At 38.4% G+C, this 21054-nt stretch overlaps 1 protein-coding gene across 1 annotated transcript in view; it reads left to right on the forward strand.

The window, feature by feature from the left end:
• The window catches only part of FAF1 (Fas associated factor 1), a 379742-nt gene that overhangs the window by 77173 nt on the left and 281515 nt on the right, over positions 1-21054 (forward strand). Inside the window, exon 3 of the mRNA XM_074265977.1 lies at positions 11304-11350. Within this exon, the coding sequence (XP_074122078.1) occupies positions 11304-11350 (47 nt within the window). The remainder of the gene's footprint in view (positions 1-11303; positions 11351-21054) is intronic.

Raw genomic sequence — 21054 nt, forward strand, 5'->3', positions numbered from 1 at the left:
ATGATGTGTACCTCAACTTGTCCCCACATGATTTTGATTTTTTGTTAGTTCTCTATATTTTGAAATGATTTCTCTGAATAACATTGTTTTTTTAAACTTCTGCATACCAATGTTATTATGTCCAGGTGATTGTGGGCAACACATCTGTCTGTGATCATGGTCTAGTTTTGTTTTTTTTTTAAGATAGTTTTTATTGAACTCTTGTTATTGTTGCTGATATCAACAAAATATTCTCCAGTATTCTCTACTTTTCTAGAGAGCCATCGCATATAACAAATAATTTTTAAAAAAAGAATAGAAATTATATTAGAGAAACTTACAGTATATCAAAAGAGTCTGAACATTTGTACAGTGTGTCATATCTGTGGACCTATAGAAAAGGGTGGGTTGGGATGTCTTTTCTTTGGAGTTATTTGGATTCTTTGTAATTTTACAACATTCACTTTTAGTTGGTGTTTGTGGTTGTAATGATTATATTGTTCTATTTTTTTTAGACTCTGATTACTTCATTCTTCATCAGTTCACCTAAATCTTTTCCTCCTTCTTTGAATTTGTTTAGCCATCTTCCAAACAATAAATATCTACTTTGTTTCTAAATTTTTTTATCCCAAAAAATATTATTATAAAATACGTGTGCATATATATATATACATATATATGCACATATCTGTATCTATGTGCAGAGTGTTCCTAGAAGTCCCACCAAATACCTATGAGACGGCCAAATTACTTTGTCTCAATGAACTATTTCCATGGGAAATATAGGCATTACTTTGCACTGTAATTTCACGTTAGTAGATTTAGCTCAATTTAGTAAAATGAAAGAACTTTTGGGTCCTACCTCTTTGATTCAGTATGTTTCGGTCATTTGGATATTTGATAAACATGTCACCTGTGTCCTTGTCCACATCATTGATAAAAATGTGATGTAGTATAGAATCAACAATTGATCCCTGCAGCACTCTACTAGAGATAGTGAACCTTTAACATTTACTAACCACTTTCACCTACTAGTAATTTTAATGTTGTCAAACCCATATTTCTCTTGCACAAGAAGATAAAAATCTATTTTATGTAAGGCTTTGCCAAAATTTAGGTAAATTCTATATCATTTTCTTTACTCACCAGTAGAGTGATCCTGGCCAAAAACTGAAAGTATACCAACCTGGTACATGCCCTTCCATTTTCTAAATGTATTAACTAATACTCACTGACCAGGAGTTTGCAAACTCAGTTCTTTTTTCTGTGATATGTCACATGTTATCACGTATATTGGTCACATCTGGTTCTGGGCAACAACTTAGAGAGATAAGAAAAAAATCTTATTCTTTGTCTGCTCCCAGATTCTCCCGCTGAATCATTCTCTGCTCTCCTAATTGGAGAGTATTTCCCCATGGCTGACTCTTTCCAAGTTTTAGAAGTAGAATTCCATCCATACTGCTAATATCTCTAGAAAGGGCTTGTCTAGTAACTCTCCTGTGAGTTTGGTCACAATCCCTCCATGAAATTGCCCACACCAAGATTCTCCTTTCTGGTTACTCCTTCACTTTATGGATTGCCCCCACTTCAAATGGCATTACTTGGTTCCATCTATAAGAACATAAGCTTCTTGAGGGCAGAGACTCGTTTTACACACTTATTGGCTCAGTTAGTATTTAACAAATGCTTTTTATTCATGTATTAATTTCCTTTATTCATTTCTATTAGTAGGTACAGTATAACTATTAGAGTCAGGAAGATCTAATTTCAAATCCAATCTTAGACATTTACTATCAGAATAGCCCTGGACAAGTCTCTTAATGATTATCTGACTCAGTTTCCTTAACTATAAAATCATCATCATCATCATCATCATCATCATAGCTCTTGCTATAGTTGTGAGGGTCAAATGAGATAACAGTTGATAAGTAAAATATAAAAGTAAAACACTTGGCAAAAATGTCTGGCACATACTGCATACTTAATAAATGGTTAGTCCTGCCTCTCTCCCCTTCATTCATTCATTCTTTTAATGCCAAAGGGTTATCTTTCTTTTCTGGTTGACTTTAATTTTTCAAGGGCAGTTACATGTTTTTACTATATTCAAATCCTTATTGTGTGTTAACTCCATAGGGTATCTTTTTAGCTTCTACATGTATCTTTCATAAAATTGGTTATTACTCTGTGTACATGTTGACCTCTCCACATATTTTCTATTTTAAAAATTACAAATTTTGTGTTTTCAGAATATAATTCTTCAGTTTTTCATGTTCCTGCTCTGACTTCAGCTTTAGAATTCTTTCATGGGATTGTCTGTGGTGTACCTTTGAATCCTTTAAAATCAGCTTTCTTCAAATCTGGGTTACATTATTTTCTATTACAAACGCTAAGCTGAAGCCCTCCCTTTCCACAAAATTTCCTATCATTTCCACCCCAGTAATTGGCTTCTTGTGAGGAATCAGATCCAGAAAAGAATCCCTCCTTCTTGGCTTTTTCACCTCTTGAAGGATGTAACTTATGACAAAACTTGTCCAATTCTCTGCTTTTGGAGAGAGAAAGCTATGGCAGGTTTCTGGATAATCGAAAAGTCCCATTGTATCTTGTGTGTATCTAACCATATGCATTATCTTCCTCTTGAAAATGTGAGCTATGTGAAGATAGGGACTTTTCCTTCCTTTCTTTGGTATTCATTGCTCTTCTAGCCTAATGCCTGGCACAGTGGAATCAATTTGTCCATAAGGATTTAATAAGCATCTACTCAATTCCAGGCACTGTGCTAGTGCTATGGATACAAAAAGAAGCAAAAGATAGTCCCTGCCTCCATACAGAGGGGAGACAAGAAGAAAATAAATATGGAAAAACAAACTACACAGAGTAAATTAGAAATAACTAATAAGATGGAGGCATTAGAATTAATAGGGGTTGGGGAAAGCTTCCTGTAGAATTTTCAGTGTAAAATCTAAAATCCTATAGGATTTTAGTTGAAACTTGAAAGAACCCAGAGAAGATCGTAGGGACTGCAATCCACGAATGGGCACAACTATAGAAAATGCTCAGAGCTGACCAATGGCATATCTTGTTTATGAAACAACAGTGTCACTGGATCAAAGAATACTTGAAGTGGAAAGGGATGGGGAAGGGAAGACGCACTAAGTTATGAAGGACTTTGAAAGCCAAACTGAGCATTTTTGTATTTGATCCTAGAGGTGATAGGGAGCCACTGAAGTTTATTGAGTAGGGGTGACATGGTCAGATCTGTGCTTCAGGAAAATCACTTTAGTTATCAAGTAGAGGATAGATTGGAGTGGGGAGAGACTTAAGATAGGCAGATGCAACAACAGCTACTATAGTAGTCCAGGCTTGAGATAATGAGGGCCTGTACTACACTGGTGGCAGTGTCAGAGGAGAGATTTTTGCAAAAAGTAAATTTGACAAGTCTTGGCAATAAATTAGATATGAAGAGGATGAGAGATAGTCAGTCTAGAAGTAATCTTAGGCTTGTGAACCTGAGGGACTGGGAAGATGGTGGTATCCTAGACACAAATAGGAAAGTTTGAAAATGGAGAGGATTTACAGGCAAAGATAATTAGGTCAGTTATGTACAAAATCTTTGGCACTGAGGTTGGAAATAAAATTAAAGAAACATTACAATCTAGCTGCTTTGCTGTTGTACCTAAGAACTGTCAATGTTACCATTTAACTTGCACCTGAAACTTTGATAAACAGTGTTGTCTTCCTAATTAGAAGGTGAACTTCTTGAAAACTACTGAACTTTTTCCCTATTTGTATCCCTGGAACTTAGCTTTATGTGCTTTGCAAATATACTTTAGTTTAATAAGTACTTCATTTATTCATTCCATTGAATTTCATCCCTAGTGCTTCTCTGTCTTGTTTCCTACCTCTTGGATTTCCTCACAAATATCCCTTATTAAAAGCTTGTACTTTTCCTATTCCTACCACATTCTAATTTTTACTTATGTCATTATTATATTACATACATATCTATATTAATATATATTTATCCTGAACTACATTCTTGTAATGGGTTTCATCCCACCAGATCTCAGTGGTCCTATGAGATTAAATTTTCTTTTTAAATTAGAAACTCTATTTTAACTTTTACTTGTGGGTTGCTGAGTACATCAATTCAAAAAAACTTTATTGAATTCATATAATTTTCCTTGCATTACTTTAAGTTCTGATGGGAAAAACAACTCCTCATAATAGAACTAGGAAAGAGACAGAGTGGGGAATGGTGGCAAGTCTGCCTGGATGACTTTAGAGAGTAAAAAAGATGATTGGTCTGGGCCCTTTCTCAAAATAGGATCAAATGAATTTATGAAAAAAGTATCTGGAGGCCATCCTGTTTAGTGAGTGTGATGTGGAGGAAGATTCAGCTGAGGAGATATAATGAGTGACCAGATGGATATCCTGAAGAACCTGGAAAGAGAAATGTCCCCAAAGCCTATAGAAAGATCTAGAAGAGAGTGATAGTGTCCGACGCCGCAGAGAAATCAGGAGGGATGAGAATTGAGAAAAGGACGTCAGGTCTGACCATTAAGAGATCCTGGTAACTTTGGAGAGAACAATTTCTGCTCACTCAGGAGCTAGACCACAGCTTTGAGAAAGAAAGTGGAATCATTAAAGTCAGCAGTCAGTGTGTTCAGCACCTTCTGTGTGCTAACTCTGTGCATTAAAGAGTTAGAGATAACAAAATGAAAGTGCCTCTGCACTGCCATGGGTCCAGAGAGACATTGGGCTGCCCCACCATAGTGGGTGGCCACTTCCCACACTCTTGCCCCTGAGTCCTTGTCAGTGGGCCTGCCATAACCAGACAGACAGCGGCCTTAAGGAGCTCTTAAGAAGAGATTAGATAAACAGGACGTGTGGGTCCTGATTCTTGCACACCTGAGCTGCACCCTTCCACACCTGTCCTTTGTGCCAGGACCAGGCTGCCCTGGCTAATGTCTTGGCCATATGAGTTGGAGGCAGTACTGCCTGGAGTTGTCATCTTACTCTCTCCCAGAGGCATCTGAGTCCCATGGCAAGACAAAAGACAAGAGAACAGGGATGGCCCTGGATGCGGCCTGCGACCTTGGCGTCTCTGCTGCTTGACCAGGCTCCCGGCTCTCCATAGCACCTGCTTTGACCCACCTTCGTAGCCACGGAAACAAATGGCCCATTCCACCAGGGGGGGAATATCCTCACATGCTTGGGGTAGCCATTCCCCTAATTCCTCTACAGGTAATCCTACTATGGTCACCCCAGCGAGGCTTAGCCATTTTCATTGCAGGTCTTAGTTGAGGCTGCTGCACATACTATAGCTTCTTGGAGCCACTGGTAAGAGTTAGTTGAAGGTGGATAAGTGGCCCTCCCACCAGAGGGGGCTAGTTCTCCTAAATAACTTACAGGTACTGGTACTACTAGAGTTAGATGTCCGTTCTTCTGCAGTTCTCACGTAGCCCCATGCCAAGGTAGGTCTATTTACCTGGGAAGTTGCTCAGCCGGGTGTCCAGAGACTTCTTTCTAAAAATGCTAAATTGATTATCAGAACTGTTTTTTGGATCCTTTCTTCTAGAGCTCCCATTTCTGAACATTGTCTTTTCCCTCAAATAGCTATCTCTGAATCTGTATATCCCTGTAGGGACAACACTTCTGTCTCTACCTTCCACGTTATAAAGCATCTCCCACTGATCAATTATCTGCCTTTAAAAGCTATGTGAGCCATCAGGAACCAGAAATTCCTTCCTTCCCTCACTCTTCACTTCTCAGGTAATTCCTGGGGACTACTCTTTTAAACTTCTAAGTGTTTTAGCTGTTCTGTAAATGGTCTCCATTTTTTGTTATCTTTAATTTCAAATAAAACATCACACTTTAGAAAGGGGTCATGGGGTGGTTGCCTTGCTAACCTATTAATTCCTCTTTTCCTTTGTTATCTGCTCTTTAGCTATGATTTCATCTACTATGGGGGAAGGAAACCAAGCCTTCACTCCCTTATGGAAGTATACAAAAAAATTCAGTTAAATATAGGTAATTAGGAACAGAGAGGGGACTGGATAATAATAATAATAGCTACTAAGTTTTAATATAGCTTCAAGTTTTACAAAATACTTTGCTTGGTTAATTCACTTAATCTTTCTTATTATCTTCTGAAGTAGACACTATTATTTCTCATATGCCTAATTTTGGAGGGCAAGAAACTGAAGCCCAGAGGTACAGTGACTTAGTAAATGACATCTGAGATGTGTGTGTGAGTGAGGCAGGATCTGGACTCCACTGTTCCTGACCCCATTTGTTTGGAAGGTTGTGTATATACTGATTCTTAAAGGAGGTATGGGTTTCTCTGAAGGGGAGGGAGGGAGAAAGGGAGAAAATTTCAGATGTGGGCTTGATATATGGGGAGATTACACAGAGTACAGTGTCTAAGAAGCAGCAAAAAAGAGCAGTTTGACCCTGAGGTGTTTCCCTGCTTCTCAGACTTGTCTACTTCAAGTTAAACAAACTTTGGCCAGAAATCTTATAATAAAATCTTCTAACATTAACACTATTGATATTCTAAACATACTTTTATTTATTTCATTAAATATTTTCCAATTACATATAAAACATTTTAACCTTAATTTTTTCTATATCCCATTTTTTCATCCTCTTGATTTTTTTTTAAATATTATTTCTTGATTTCTCCTAAAATCACCTTTCACTTGCACAATTCTAATTTTTAACGAAATTATTTTCCTCAGTGAATTTTTGTGTCTCTTTTCTTTCCCATTAGGCCAATTTTGCTTTTTAAAACATTTCTTTTCTTCATTTCCTTTTTGTATTTCCTTTTGTATCATTTCTCTTCCCAGTTTTTTCTAATTTTAGCTTTTGTGGCCTGAGACCAATTTTTTTTTTTTTTTTTTTGGGGGGGGGAAGGCTTTGTTTGTATAAAGGAGCTTTGACTTTGTTCTTCCTTGATTTTCTATGGTCAGAATCTTTTTCTGTTGTTTGCTTATTTTCCCCAGCCTATTACTCAGCCTTTAACTCTTTGTTAAAGTAGAATTCTATTTCCAGGGTGGAAGGTGCAGTGTTCCAATGTCAATTGTTTTCAGAGGTCCTTCCAGTGAGCCAGCATTGTTATCCAAATCTGACTGTGGCCAAAGCAAGAGAGTCTGGCCAGTGCCAGCAAAGAGGCCCCTGCAATCCCCCTCTGACCAGCCCTTTCCTCCCACCCCCCACTTGTGAGCTGAGACCTCCCAACGATTATTGCTGCTGCTTGTCACCACCTTTGCTGTTTCTGCTGCTGCCTTCACTGTTGATTCACTGGCTCCTAAAGTTTGCTCCTGGTTTGCTGGCACTCTCTGAACATCCTAGTGTGCCATCCTTTCCTGACAATCTTCCTTATGCAACAGATCTTTCCTGAAGACCTTCCAAACCATCAGGGGCAGGAAAATTATTCTACTCTGTCTCTAAAATTTGTTTAAAATCATTATTTAAAGTTATTTGGAGGGCTTTGCAGGAAGAGCTCCAGCAAGTCCCTGCCTTTTTACTATGCCATCTTGGCTCTGCCTCCTCTGTGATATCAAGTATGCATATGAAGTTACACAAAACATATCTGTTAGCCATAGCATCATTATTTATAATGCTTATTATCAAACAGCATAAGATTCATGAAAAAATAGACCAAATTTGGGGTGTTCTGTGGTTCTCTATAGCACAGTTAGAGAAGCATTGTTGTCAAATATGAGAAGGGGCAAAAATGTATAATGAATGATTTTGAAAAAAATGGGTCAGCATTAGATGTGAATAGATTTAAAACCAAATGCAGGAATGCATTTTTGATCCCTAGATGCAGTAAGAAGCCAATAAAATTTGAGGAGAATTAACATAATCAGAATTTGCTTTAGGAAAATCACTTGTGTCTCTATAGAGGATGGATCAGAGTGAAGAAATATTACCAACTAGGATGCTATTTTAATATAGTAGTATAGCTTAGCACTGCACCTGGCACATAATAGCAACTTAATAAGTATTTTTGAATTGAATTATCCTAGCTTATTAAAGATCACACAGCTAATAAGGGATGGAAGTGGAATTAAACACCATGTTATCTAATTATGGTGACTTTTCTTTGAAAATCTAATACATATAAATATTTTCTAAGGACTCTCATTTCAGTGATGGTGGCAGACTATTCTCTATCTTTCTTAGAAGACTTAGATTAGTACTCTTTATTTTCTCTTCTCCAATGAAAGAAAGGTTCAGCTTTTGTTAACAAACAGCACCATTATCCTGCTGAAGATCATCTCATTCCCAAGTATGTATTTCACATTGTTGAAGATTTCTCAAGAATTCTGGAAAGTAGATTACATAATTTCTATTTCAACTTTGTGTATCACATACTAGTAGAAGTATATTGGAAGTAGAGTTTGGTGGTTAGGATCCCAAGGGGATGAGAACTGTTATGCATTCTATTAAGAGTTTTCCATGAAGCCCTCTTTGATTGCCCTAATTAGCAATATTTATGTAATCTCTGGGCTAGCTTTCTCCAGGATCTCTCTGGATCTGAGATTGAGCTTGAGCACACACACTCTCTCTCTGTCTCTCTGTCTCTCTGTCTCTGTCTCTCTCTGTCTCTCTGTCTGTCTGTCTGTCTGTCTGTCTCTCTCTCTTTGTCTCTCTCTCTCTCTCTCTCTCTCTCTCTCTCTCTCTCTCTCTCTCTCTCTCTCTCTCTGTCTCTCTCTTGTCTGCTTATTTCAAGTCCTCTCAGCCTTTATATATCTTAGTAAATCACTACAGTACACTAAGCATGTGTCAATTGTAGAACTGTTACATCACCATATTAAGTATATGTAAACTAGAGAACCATCATCTCATCAATCACACTGAGTTAACACTCTGCTGTAAGTATCTTTGCTTCAAGTATACTTTTCTCAGAGTTCCCCACTATCTGGGGTGCTCTACATATCTATCCACTCTGGACCTCTCACGGCCTTTGACATTGCAGTTAGGTGTAGCGGACGCAGTGTCCTACTCAGAATGAGAGAGACCTGGTCTTGTATCCTCTATCTGACACATTGACTCTGGGCAGGTCTCTTCACCTCTCACCACTTCATTTTTTTTTTTAGCTCTAAAATAATAAAAGACTTTCCTGTAAAGGAGGGATTAGAAAGATGTGCTTGGCTCCCAAAACACAGGAAAGAGGTTACCCCAGAAGCAGATTTGGGATGATTATTAGGGGGGGGAAATCCTAACAGATCTTTGTTAAAAAGCATTTGGGCAGCAGATTGACTTCTCTTCATTGGAAGACTCTAAATGACAGAAAAGTGATGCTCTGTTGACTTTTTTTTATATTTGAAAAGTTTCTAGAATCTGATTATTTCTCTCCAGTTCTGTTAATATCTGAGACCAGGCCCTTATCTCTCATGACCTTACCTTGTTATCTTCAGTTTAGAATTATAGAATGAGGTGGTTTTTTTTTTTTTTTTTGTTATTTTTTTGCAGGGAAGTCTGAGTTCTTGGTTTGGGATTGGGAAGACGGGAAAGGATCAGAATTCAGAATCCTAGATCAGGAAGGGCTTCATAAAGAAGGTGGTACTTGATCTAAGCCTAGAAAGAAACAGGATATATAAGAAGCAAAAGTGAATGACATTCGTGACAACCTTTCAGAGGTTCAGGGGACATGTGAAAAGCAGTAAGAAATAGAAGATGGCCTCTTTTTGTTCTTTAGAAAAAGTGAGGATTCAGGAAAAGGATTCTGCCCAATGGAACTTGCTGACAACAGAAGAGACGCAGTTGTCCAGGCTGGCCTTGGATGATTCTGTCTGTGCAAAGTTATTGGAACATAGGAAGGAAATCTTACTTGACTGGATATTTGTTTCAGCTTTCTGGTTTACCAGCATTCCTGTAGTGTACTCTGCCTATATGACTTATATTAACTGTCTTCTCCTTCTTCTCCCCTCCCCTTCCCTAAATCGATGGCCAGCCCCTTCCCCATTGCCAGCCCCTATTTATTCTATTTTAGCTCAATAGTAAGAACAGAGTAGAAGGTTCCACCTTTGGCAAATGTTAAAGTGAACATTTCACAAAGTCTTCCATTTGTCAGGTTGATTATAATGAAGAATGAGAGGAAAAGAAGCTGAGTTTGGCTTTATCCATTGGTTTCCACCAAGCTTGCAGCCTGGGCTGGCCTACTTGTTCCCCACTAAGGCAGGAGAAGGAACGAACACTAAACTAAGTCAGAAAATTTGGGGTTTTGCTCTGTGTGTTTGTGACAAAAGCAAATCCTTTCCTCTCTCAGGACTTCATTTTTCTCATCTGTAAAATGAAGGAGTTGATTTAAATCATCTTTCAGTTCCTTCCCAGCTTCCAGTCTTATGATAAAGTCAGATTCACTGTCTTGCATCACACTAGTGCCATACAGCTCTCGTTCTAGTGACACTTGTAGCTGTAGCCCCTCCCCCAAGGGACTCTTGCTCCCCAGGTAGTGCCCTGTCAGCCTTTTGTTTGAGCTGTTATTATTCAGGTATTATAAGTACAGTTGGGATCAATAAATCAAGGAGCATTATTAAATGCCTAATATGTCATTAGCAGTACTGGGATTGTTGTTTCCTGTTTCTCCTTTTTTCTCAAAAAGGACCATCAATCACCTCAGGGAGATGAAGCCATGATGTGCAAGTGAATTGGATTTGAGTAAGGGAGGGCTGGGCCTTCCTCTCTCCTCCAGAGCCCTCTGGATCCAGTGGCAAGATTTTGATCAGGATGCCTAGGATGGCCCTCGAAGTGCTAGGAGCTGTGTGGTGGAAAGAGCTTAAAGCTTTGAGCTCAGCCAATTTTAGCTTTATGATATGGTCATCTTTCTCCTGTGACTTTGGCCTAGTGTTTTTCCTTCTCTTACACATGTTTTCTCCTATATAAAATGAGAGGGTTGGACACCTGTGGGTTTACTCATATTTGGCTTTCTGGTATTGTGTGTCCGATACAACCTGGTCTCTCTGCCCACTTCTCTTCAGCCAATTTTGAAGAGTGAAGTGGATATAAAGAACACTTTCCTGTAATTCTCCAGTTGAACTTGATCACAAAGTCTACCACTTCCTGGTCCATCCAGATCTTGCCTAAATGAGAATTCTAGAATTGGGCCTTTTATGACCAGAGGTTTGGGAAAATTACATTTCAACTTCTTGGTTTTTGTCTGCTGAAAAGTTGGAGAAGCCCTTAATGGAGTGTAGTTCAGATGATTAGAAAAATGTTTGTTTCTTGCTTAAATAAGTTCCATCAAAGCATGCTGATTTCCTTTCATGATTTGTGTATTGTTTTAAATGGATGTTTGTGTCTTTTGTTCACAGGCAGCTATCAATGGTGTAATCCCACAAGAAAATGGCATTCTCCAAAGGTATGTAAGAATGTAACAATAACAAATTGTGATGACCACAATTCAAGCCTGAATTTTCTGATTCCATTCTGCCAGGCTGCCTCTCACATTCCCATGTCTTAGCTTTTTATGTATTTTACCAATTATGGATGGTAGGGCCAGTTGCTTATGCTTCCCTATATAATGCACAGACTCAGCATCCATCACCTAGAAGACTTGATCTCAATATTGGTTAAAATAGAAAAATAGCCAGTTGTTTTTCCTTTGCTACTTAGGTCTCCAGAATTCCCAATAAGTGAAAGGCATCTTGGAGGTACTTGTTAAATATGGGGAGATAATAGAGCAGTTTGCTAAAAGAGTGTTTACTCTGTTATAGAAATTTAACATTTAGCATAATTAACTGAGATTGAGTAAATGTAAGCAACCATAAAGAAAGGTCATCAGCTTCCCAGCCCCCAATGCTGGCATTCATAGAATACTTTTTTGCATATTTGTATATTTCATCCTTTTATCTTCCAGCATCAGAAGAATGTCTTGTATATATTAAATACTTAAGGAATGCTTGTTGAATAGGGGAATTATTGCAGAACATTTGTTATTTATCACATTCTGATTCTTGGCAGGCAGTAGTGTTCATTGTACCAGGCTCCTTCAGCCTGTCTGTAGCCAGAATTAGCACAATGCTTTTTCTTCATCGTTGAGAGTAGCATCCTTGAGTCTTTTCCCATTCAAGTCATATTTTAAGTGCCTATTCTGTACTAGAAACAGGATAAGCACTAGGGATACTATATCCCATCCCCCCCAACCCCAATAGGAAACAAAATAATCCCTCTCACAGAGGTCAGAGTCTAATGGGGAAGGCAAAATATTCAGAATAAATTGGAAATAATCCATAGAGTGAAGGGGGATTGGTAAAAACTTCTTGTAGAGGGTAGACTTGAAGGAAGCCAAAAGGCATAGATAAGGAAGGAGAGAATTTCAGGCTTGAAAGGCGACCAGGAGAAATCCCAAGTCAGGAAAGGGAATGTCTCATGAGAGAATCAGTAAGGAGGACAATATTAGCTAAGAAGAAAATGGAAATGTGGGAGGTTTGAGAGAAACAAAGAATCTATTAAGCATTTATTATATGCTAGGAAGTATGTTAAGCTTTAGAGACACAGAAGAGTGGGTACCCCTGAGGGGGCCAGCCTGCTGGTGTGAAAGTAGGGTAAACTGGAGAGCAGAAAAAGTTTGGAATATCTTCTATGGGGAAATGAGGTCGAGAATGACTTAGGGAGGAATAAAATGATTGCCTTCCTGTGGTGAGGACCCATTTGATATTCAATAACATAAATTTTTAGTGAACTCCTTCACTTTTTTCCTTTTTTTTTTTTTTTTTTTTTTTAAGCAGCTTATGAGGAGGAAGATGGCATGAGGAATTCACAAACAGAATAAAGGAAAGAAAAAGGAAAAAGAGAGAAGGGACTGCAGAGTAGGTGATAGTATGGAATTAAACTGGTTATATTAAGGATTAACATTCAAAAGAGGAAATTAAAACAAGAGGGAGAGTTATGATCTGGGAAAGTAGTAATGAGTGGATGGATTGAAGATCACAATAAAGATGAAGAATAGATCTAGGGAGAATAAGGCGTTGAGAGAGATGAGATGGCAATAAAACATTAGGAAGGGCCAGCAGGAATGGGCTAAAGAGTAACACTACACTCCAGGTTTTGAACTCCTCTAGGAGGGAAGGAAAATCACAGAGCTAGTAAATAATAGCCATCAGTATTTGGATGAGGTGATTCTTCTGACTCCCTCTATGAGGAAAGGTCAAATTGGTTGCTTGTGGCCTGGATCAGATTAAAATATCATTGGGAAATAGTTAACAAAGTAAATGAAAATACAACAACATATAGATGCTGTTAATATATGGGTTTTTTTTTAAATAAAGCTTTTTATTTTAGTATATATGCATAGTTTTCAACTTTCACCCTTGAAAAACCTTGTGTTACAATTTTTTTTCTTCCCTTCCTTTCCCCAGTAGCCTTTCCTAGATAGCAAGTAATCCAATATATGTTAAACATGTACAATTCTTCTATAATATGTGGTTTTATAAGTCACCAGATAATCTGTAAAGATCCTAATGTATGCTTTAGTGATCCCCATTTCTATGTGAGTTAGACACTACTGATCTGTAGGAGCAGTGTTTTGGGAGTAGGTATGAGAGAAAGTACAATTATTATTAGAAAAGAAACACCAGTAAGGATCAGGAGATAAAACATGTTTGTGAAGCAAAGCTCTGAATTGAAGGAATAGGAATTCTAGTGGGCACAGTAATCACAAGTATATTTTAAAGGCTGTATCAGGGGAGAGGGGTTAGAAGTGGCCTGCCATGTCCTGTTGGTGAAACTTGGAGCAGTAAAGGAAGATTGCCAGACATAGATTTTAGCTTGATAAAAATGCCTTCTAAAAATTAGATTTCCAAGCAAAGATTGGAGGACCACTTGATGAATATATTTAATGAGATTCTTGTCTGGACCTCTGAGATCCTTCCCAGCTCTGACTTTGTAGAATTAAAGTTTTTTATTTTCAAAACATATGCATAGATAATTTTTCAACATTCACCCTTGCAACACCTTGTGTTCCAAATTTTTCTTCCCCTTCCCGCCACCTCTTCCCCTATATGACAAATAATCTAATATATATTAAATATATGTAATTCTATTATGCACATTTCCACAATAATCTTGCTGCACAAGAAAAATCAGATTAAAAAGGAAAAAAAAATGAGAAAGAAAACAAAATGCAACTAAACAACAAAAAGTGAAAATGCTATATTGTGATCCATCCTCAATTCCCAGAATCCTCTCTAGATTCACAAGATCATTGCAACTGATGGCACAAATTCTTTAGCTTAGCATAGGGTTTTGATGATTATTAATCACATTGTTAGCTGGTTAGAATTTTTGCTATATTTTGCTCAAAAAAAACCTCATTGGCCCCTGATGTGTTTAATTTGTAAGAAGAAGAAATTGAGACCCAACAAGGACACTGTCTTATCCAAGGTCACTCAAGTGGTAAGGAGTGGAGCTAGCCTGGGCTTTTTTCAGTAGGACTCTGTGCTGTTTATAGAATGTAAATAAAACATTTGGGCCTGGGTCACTTCAGACTGAGTTCTGGAGTGTGAGGTGGGAAAAGACGAAGGGACTTTGGTGCTGGTGGGAAGAGTTAGCTTCAGGAACTGGGGCTAGCTTCATTGCTGGCCTTAAGTCAGATGCCATGCATCCTCTTCTTTCCTTTAGGAGGAGGTGAACCCACCCCCACTTCCAGGGACCTCTCGTTCCCATGTTTTCTTGGGTTTTGGGGTTTAGGACTCTGAGCTGCTAAGTGCAGATGAGACAAACAGAAACACCCTATAAGAATTTGCTTGTTTAGGACAAACAGGAAAGTGCCTGGTTACAAGACATCCTCCACCTCAGCAGGCTTTCGAAAATGTTTGCTATCCTATGGAGATAAAGCAGATTTATAAGGGAGTACAGTGTTGTTTTGTACCTCCTTGTCCCCTCCTGTGCTGGGAAGTGAGTGATCCACAGATCCAGCCCTTTCTTGCCTTCCCCTCCCCCTATAATCAGAAGTAGTTTCATCCTAAGAAAGTGGGCATATTTTCCAGGTTCAGCACCAACGTTTTTCTTTGGTTCCAAAAGGATTTAATTCTGAGGAAGGCCTTGTTGCAAAAGCAAACCAGATGTGCACAGGAACTTGCTTCAGAATTAGCTTTGCCCCTTCCACTTAAAAAGTTAAATTTAAAAAGTGCTAAATATGGTTGCAGTCTGACAGAGTTCCAGAATAAATGTTATTGTCACTTCTCCGGCCAGAATCTGCTGCACGAAATCCTTGTGTGTTTGGCCGCTCTCTGCTGAGTCAGCCCCAGCCTGCTTTCTGATGCCCACTCTGCCAGAGAAGAAGAGCCATTTTGCCTGTTTTGGGACAGTGTAATTGTGTTCAACGAATCTTAAGCCAAAGCCTATTTTCCTTAAGAGCCAGACTCTCCACAGTCCTGGGTCAGAAGGTGCAATTGCTTGGTTCATGATTATCGTGTGAGCTTTACTCTGATAGCTTTCACTCAACTTTTTAACCAGTCACTTGTTTCTGTTTTTATTAAATGAACAAGTTATTTGTTCAGAAAATTCAGTTGTTTTTCAGGAATGTTGTTCTTTTGGGCCCTCACCTCCACCCCCAAGCCAAACAAATTCATTCTGTTTTTAAGTCCTGAAATCACTGGATTTGCCGTAGCTGAAAATTCTTCTCATGAGTCTGCTGACCAGAGGCAAGCAAGAGAGGTGCTTTTGTACCATTTGAAGAGTTGAAAGCTTTAGTTTTTTTTTTCCAAAGTGAGAGGCAAAATGCAAGGAATGGCATAGATAGGCAGGAAGAAAGACACTTCTTATTTATACATTTGACTTTTCAGGGGAATATGTCCCTATATATTCAGTAATAGACTTTATTAGTCAACCCATCCCATTGGCACAAAACTCCAGAATTTTAATAAAGCTGTTAAATTATGCAGCCTTACTACCAGGAAAAATTGTCTGTGGAGAATAAAGATGTCAGCAGTGCTGTTTGGGCCTTTTCAGGGTGACAATGGGTGGATGGAACTAGAAAGACCATTGGGTCTTGAGGTCAAAAATTTTGAGTCTGAGCCCTAACAGTTAACAAGTTATGTGAATGTGGGCAAATTCTTTCATCTTTTGAGGCTTCAGTTTTCTCATCTGTAAAATGGGGCAAATAATAGTAATTATTGACAAAATGATGCTAATTGTTCTCCTAATTTTGAACCATTTTTCTATGCCTGGTATAAATTCAGCCTGCTGATCATTGTTGTTAGATAAATTGCTGTAGTCTGTTTGGAATTTTATTTAAAACTTTTGATTCACTATTGATTAATAATATGATTCTGAATTTCTCTGCTTTATCTTCTTTTGCATTTGTTACTAGGACATTATTTGCATTATAAAAGGAGTATTATAAAGTGCTTTTTTCTCAATATTGAGAATAATTGATGTTATTAATTTTTCTTTAAAAGTTTGATGAAATTCTTCTATAAATAATGACCAGAATTCACACACACACATACACACACCCTTGTTAATTCTTTTATAGCTAGTCCCATTTCCTTTTCTGATTTTTTAAAATTCTATTTGATATTCTCTTTAGTTTGTATATTTATGTACTTGAAGCATTTTTTAAACCATGTGAGATAATAACCTTACATGAGACTCACAATAATCCTTTGATGTAAATGCTAAAGGATTTTAATACCCTCAACTTACAGATGAAGAAACAAGAATCTGAAGGAGTTATGGGGGATTGCCCCAAATGCTCAGCTAAGTGAGAATATTCAGAAGTAGGACTTGAACCCAGGTCTTCTTGGGTGCCATGTATGGCCCTGTTTCTGCTGTATGTTGCTACTTGCACTCATCTACAAACTTCTTTTAATAAAGGAGGAAAACAAAATGCAGAGAAGTTGGTAGAGTGGTGTAGTTTGAGAAATAGGATTTGACTGGAAGTCAGAAGAGCTGTGCCCTCAGCATGCTGTGACCTTCTCTGGGATATCGCTTTCTTACCTGCAAAAAGGGAATGTGAATTAGGTCACTTAGACAACAAGGATTCATTTAACTGGTTTTGTGTGTTGGTGATAGGAGCTGGGGAAATAGTCAAAGTCTCTCTCCTAGAGAAACTTCCATTCTCTGAGGGGAAGGAGCTGGATGTTCAACAGAGATATTAGATAACTTAATGAGGGCCACCTTGGAGGTGCTGTGTTGCATTCAGTGTGTGACAATTATCAGGGAGATCCAACCTCTTGAGTTCAAATCTGGCCTCAGACACTTATTAACTGGATGACTCTGGGCAAGTCACTTAGCCCTGTTGCCTCAGTTTCCTCAACTGTAAATGAATTGGAGAAGGAAATGGCAAATCAGTCCAGTGTCTCTGCCAAGAAACCCCAAGTGGGGTCACAAAAAGTCAGACATGATTAAAAAATGAATGAACAAATATCTTGGATATCAAAAACTTATCAGAGAAAAATTTTTCCCATGCAAATGCTTCCCTATTTAATCTTAATTACATTAATTTCACTTGTGCAAAAGCTATTCAGTTTCATGTAATTAGCATTTTTTTTATCATTTTTTATCTTTTGTAATTGCCTCTGTCCTTTCTTCAGATAAGGAGACATCATCTCCCAATAGGAGTGAAGAAGGTATATGATCTATTTCTCTTTTGATTTTTTAATAGTATGATCTAATTTGTGAAACTAATATATATATGTATATATATATATATATATATATATATATATATATATATATAAACATCCTAAGTATAAAGTAACAAATATATTCAAAGTAGGTGGGAAGGAAGGACTCGCTCATTAATAAACCAAATCAGATTGCTAAATCTTTATTAAATGCAAAGGCAGTGGGCCTGGAGTTTTCAAATCTGGCCTGGAACATTTACTGTATGACCCTGGGCAAGCCACTTAAACCATTGGTCTTGGTTTCCTCATCTGGAAAAAGAAAGAGCAAACCATTCCAGTGTCTTTGCCAAGAAAGCCGCATAGGGGTCACAGAGTTGGACACAACTGAAAGAACCCATTGACAACAAAACTGTGTGTGGGGCTCCGTACTCAGTGCTGATGATATGGCTTAAAGAATAGAAGAAAGATATTTCCTGTCCTCAAGGAGCTTATATTCTAATGGCAGAGGACTCCCACAGACAGTAGCTGAATGTAGAAGAAGAGTTAAAATAGGGGGCCATGAGGGTGAAGTCCAAAGAGTTGGGAGTAGAGCTAGAGAGGAAGGGAGGAAAGGAGGTGGTTCCTTCCTCTTAATGAAAGGAAGGCAGAGCTAAGAATGGGTACATTCCTGGTAGAAGGGGTGCCGGTCAGCACATGAGGCACTGAGTTGAGAGATTGAGTGTCATGAGGGAGGAGCAGAGGAAAAGACCCTTTGGGTGAGAGGATTGGGGGCAAGGTCCGTGGACATTGGCAAGACAGCAGGGCCTGGCTGTGCATGGCTTTAGAAACCCCCAAGAGGAGTTTGTGTTTGATTATAGGAATGCCAGATGGAGTGGGTGTGTATTGTTTCCTCTTGGAGGGACCTAGCCAACAGCATTCTGGGCCTGGGTCAGGAAGACCTGATTTCAGATTTAGCCCGAAAGGCTTAGTAGCTATGTGATCCTGGGCAAGTCAGTTCACCTCTGTCTGCTTCATCTTCCACAGCTATAAAATGGGGATAATATCATCATCTACAGCCCGGGATTATTGTGAAGCTCAGTAACATTTGTAAGGTGCTCAGCAGTTCCTGAGTAAGTGCTTAATAAATGCGTATTTCCCTCTTCTACAGTAGTCAGATGAGATCATGTAGCATCTCTGTATTACGGATAGGAGCAATTACAAAAGATAAAATAGGTAACTTTGACATGAAATGAAAAGTTTATAAATATAAAGTTCTGCACAGAGGCTTTTGTTATTATTGTCTAGCTTTCTGTGCTGAATTACTAGCTGTGGTGATGAAGCTGGGGTCAGGGATCCTGGATTTGAATCCTGCCTTTGAGTCTGCTTTGGTCACCTCTCTGCGTCTGTCACACAAGAACAGTTTTTCTTGTTCTGCCTAATGTGCAGGGTATTAGATGGAAAGGATTGCCTACATCTTGAAGCTTTACAGGTAATGCAATGATCAATTATTTGGGTCATTGCTGTGTATCTTACAGACTGGGATCTGGGTTTTGTTTTTACATTTTCTTTTTAATAAGTGCTGACTTCAGAAGGCTGACAAGCAGGAAATTTTTGGTCTTAATTTGGCACTAGCAATTCTATCCAAACTTTTAATCTTATTAGAAAATTGCTTCTTTTTCTTTCCTTCACAGTTGCCAAACATGCCAGCCTCCTTGTTCTGATTTAGAACATTTTTCTTTTAATCCCTTTATTTTTATCAAGGATTGGACGCTTCTGTAGAAAACTCTTTTTAGATCCAAAATATTATAGCATTGAGTATTTGAGCTAGAAGAGTCCCTACCAGTCAGGCTTTTATCTTAAGTCCTTGCTGTGTATTAGACACTGTGCTAGATACTGAGGAGATCTGCCCCCAAAGGCTGCCCGTTAAAACCCTTAGTAACCTGTCCTTGCTATACTTCCAGTCTTTCTACTTAGTTGGGCATGTTGGAGACTTTTTGGGTATGGGTGAGAAGGGCTCTGTGGTTTCTGGATTCCACCCAGTTCTGAGATTCTATAGATCGGATTGTATCTATGGACTTCATAGCATACAGTGTTAGAGATGGAAGGATCTTAAAGAAGCTTTTAACTCTCTTGATTACCCCCTCCTTCAGGATAGTCTCTCCTTTCTGGACTTTCATGACATTGCTCTTTGCTGTTTGTCCTATCATTTTGGACTTCCTTTGAAGTTTCCTTTGATAGATTGTCATCATCAATCCCCTACTTTTTTTAATGTGGGTATACTTCCAGGTTCTCTCTAGGACCTTCTTTACTCTATAGACATCTGTAATATTAATTTTCTTCAGCTCAGTGATGATATCTAGGCAGAAAATGATCAAATCTACATATGCAGACAATCTCTCGGAGCTCTAGTCATATCTCTAACTGCCTTGTATATATTTCACCTTGATGTCACACAATCATCTTAAACTTCACATGTCCAAAATAAAACTTATTACCAATGCCCTCTCGGTCATTGGTCATTGGTCAGAGGTCATTGGTGACCTGTAGTTTAAAGATCTTATATTTGGTCCCAGAGCTTTGATTTAAGGGTTATAAGTGCACTTGCTTAAATATGATGGTAACTAGAAGAATTCCATCTTTTTTCTTGATGAGTAAGTGACCAAATTAGGATGGTTGAGATATCCTAATGGTTTGGAAAGTTCCCTAATTTCTTTAAGTCCCTAACCTCTTTTTGTCCTTCTGTCTTTTATTGTCCCTTTCTATTGCCCAAAGTAGGGAAACTTGCCTGGTGGGTGCCCCTTGCTTGTCCTATGACCATTAGGCCTGCTCTTTTTTTGGCCTGTGTAGATGCTTTCTACTGGGGTATGTAAGGGGGTGGAGGGAGGAGGGTAAGAGAAGGGGAGAGAGAAGGTATAGGTCCATCAACCAATGAAACCCTGTATTTTACATCAGCTGTATTATCTTGCCAGACACTATAAAACCAAGGCCCTATAGAAAGGGGACATCTCAGATCATGAAGAAGTTATGTAGTCCTGTTTGTTAAAGAGGGTCAGGTCTCTTTAATAAATGATTATTGACTTTGAACTTGGCCTCAGTTGCTTTTATTACAGATTGGTTATTTTTAGGTCCTCACTTCTTCCTGGATTAATTCTGTTGCCACTTCATAGGCCTCTCCGCCTTTAGAATATTACCTTTTCATTTGACTAAGTCTTCTTTACTGCTGGCTTATCATCCATTTCCTACACCCAGAATGTGTTTTTCAAGCTGTATCACAAATTGTGTTCTCTCTGTACTTTTTCACTTGATGACCCAATTGGTTTAATCATCATTATTTTCTAGATCTATGTGTTCCCAAATCAATGTTTCAGTCCCATAGCATCTCTTGCCCATCAGACATAGGATTGAATATCCTGGAAACACTTCACTTCATACTCAGCATGTCCATAATAGAATTCATTATCTTTACTTCTCAGTTTTATTATCAAAGGCACCACCATTCTTCTCTTCCTCTGTT

This window comes from Sminthopsis crassicaudata, chromosome 4 (assembly GCF_048593235.1).
Source record: "Sminthopsis crassicaudata isolate SCR6 chromosome 4, ASM4859323v1, whole genome shotgun sequence".
Taxonomy (NCBI): domain Eukaryota; kingdom Metazoa; phylum Chordata; class Mammalia; order Dasyuromorphia; family Dasyuridae; genus Sminthopsis; species Sminthopsis crassicaudata.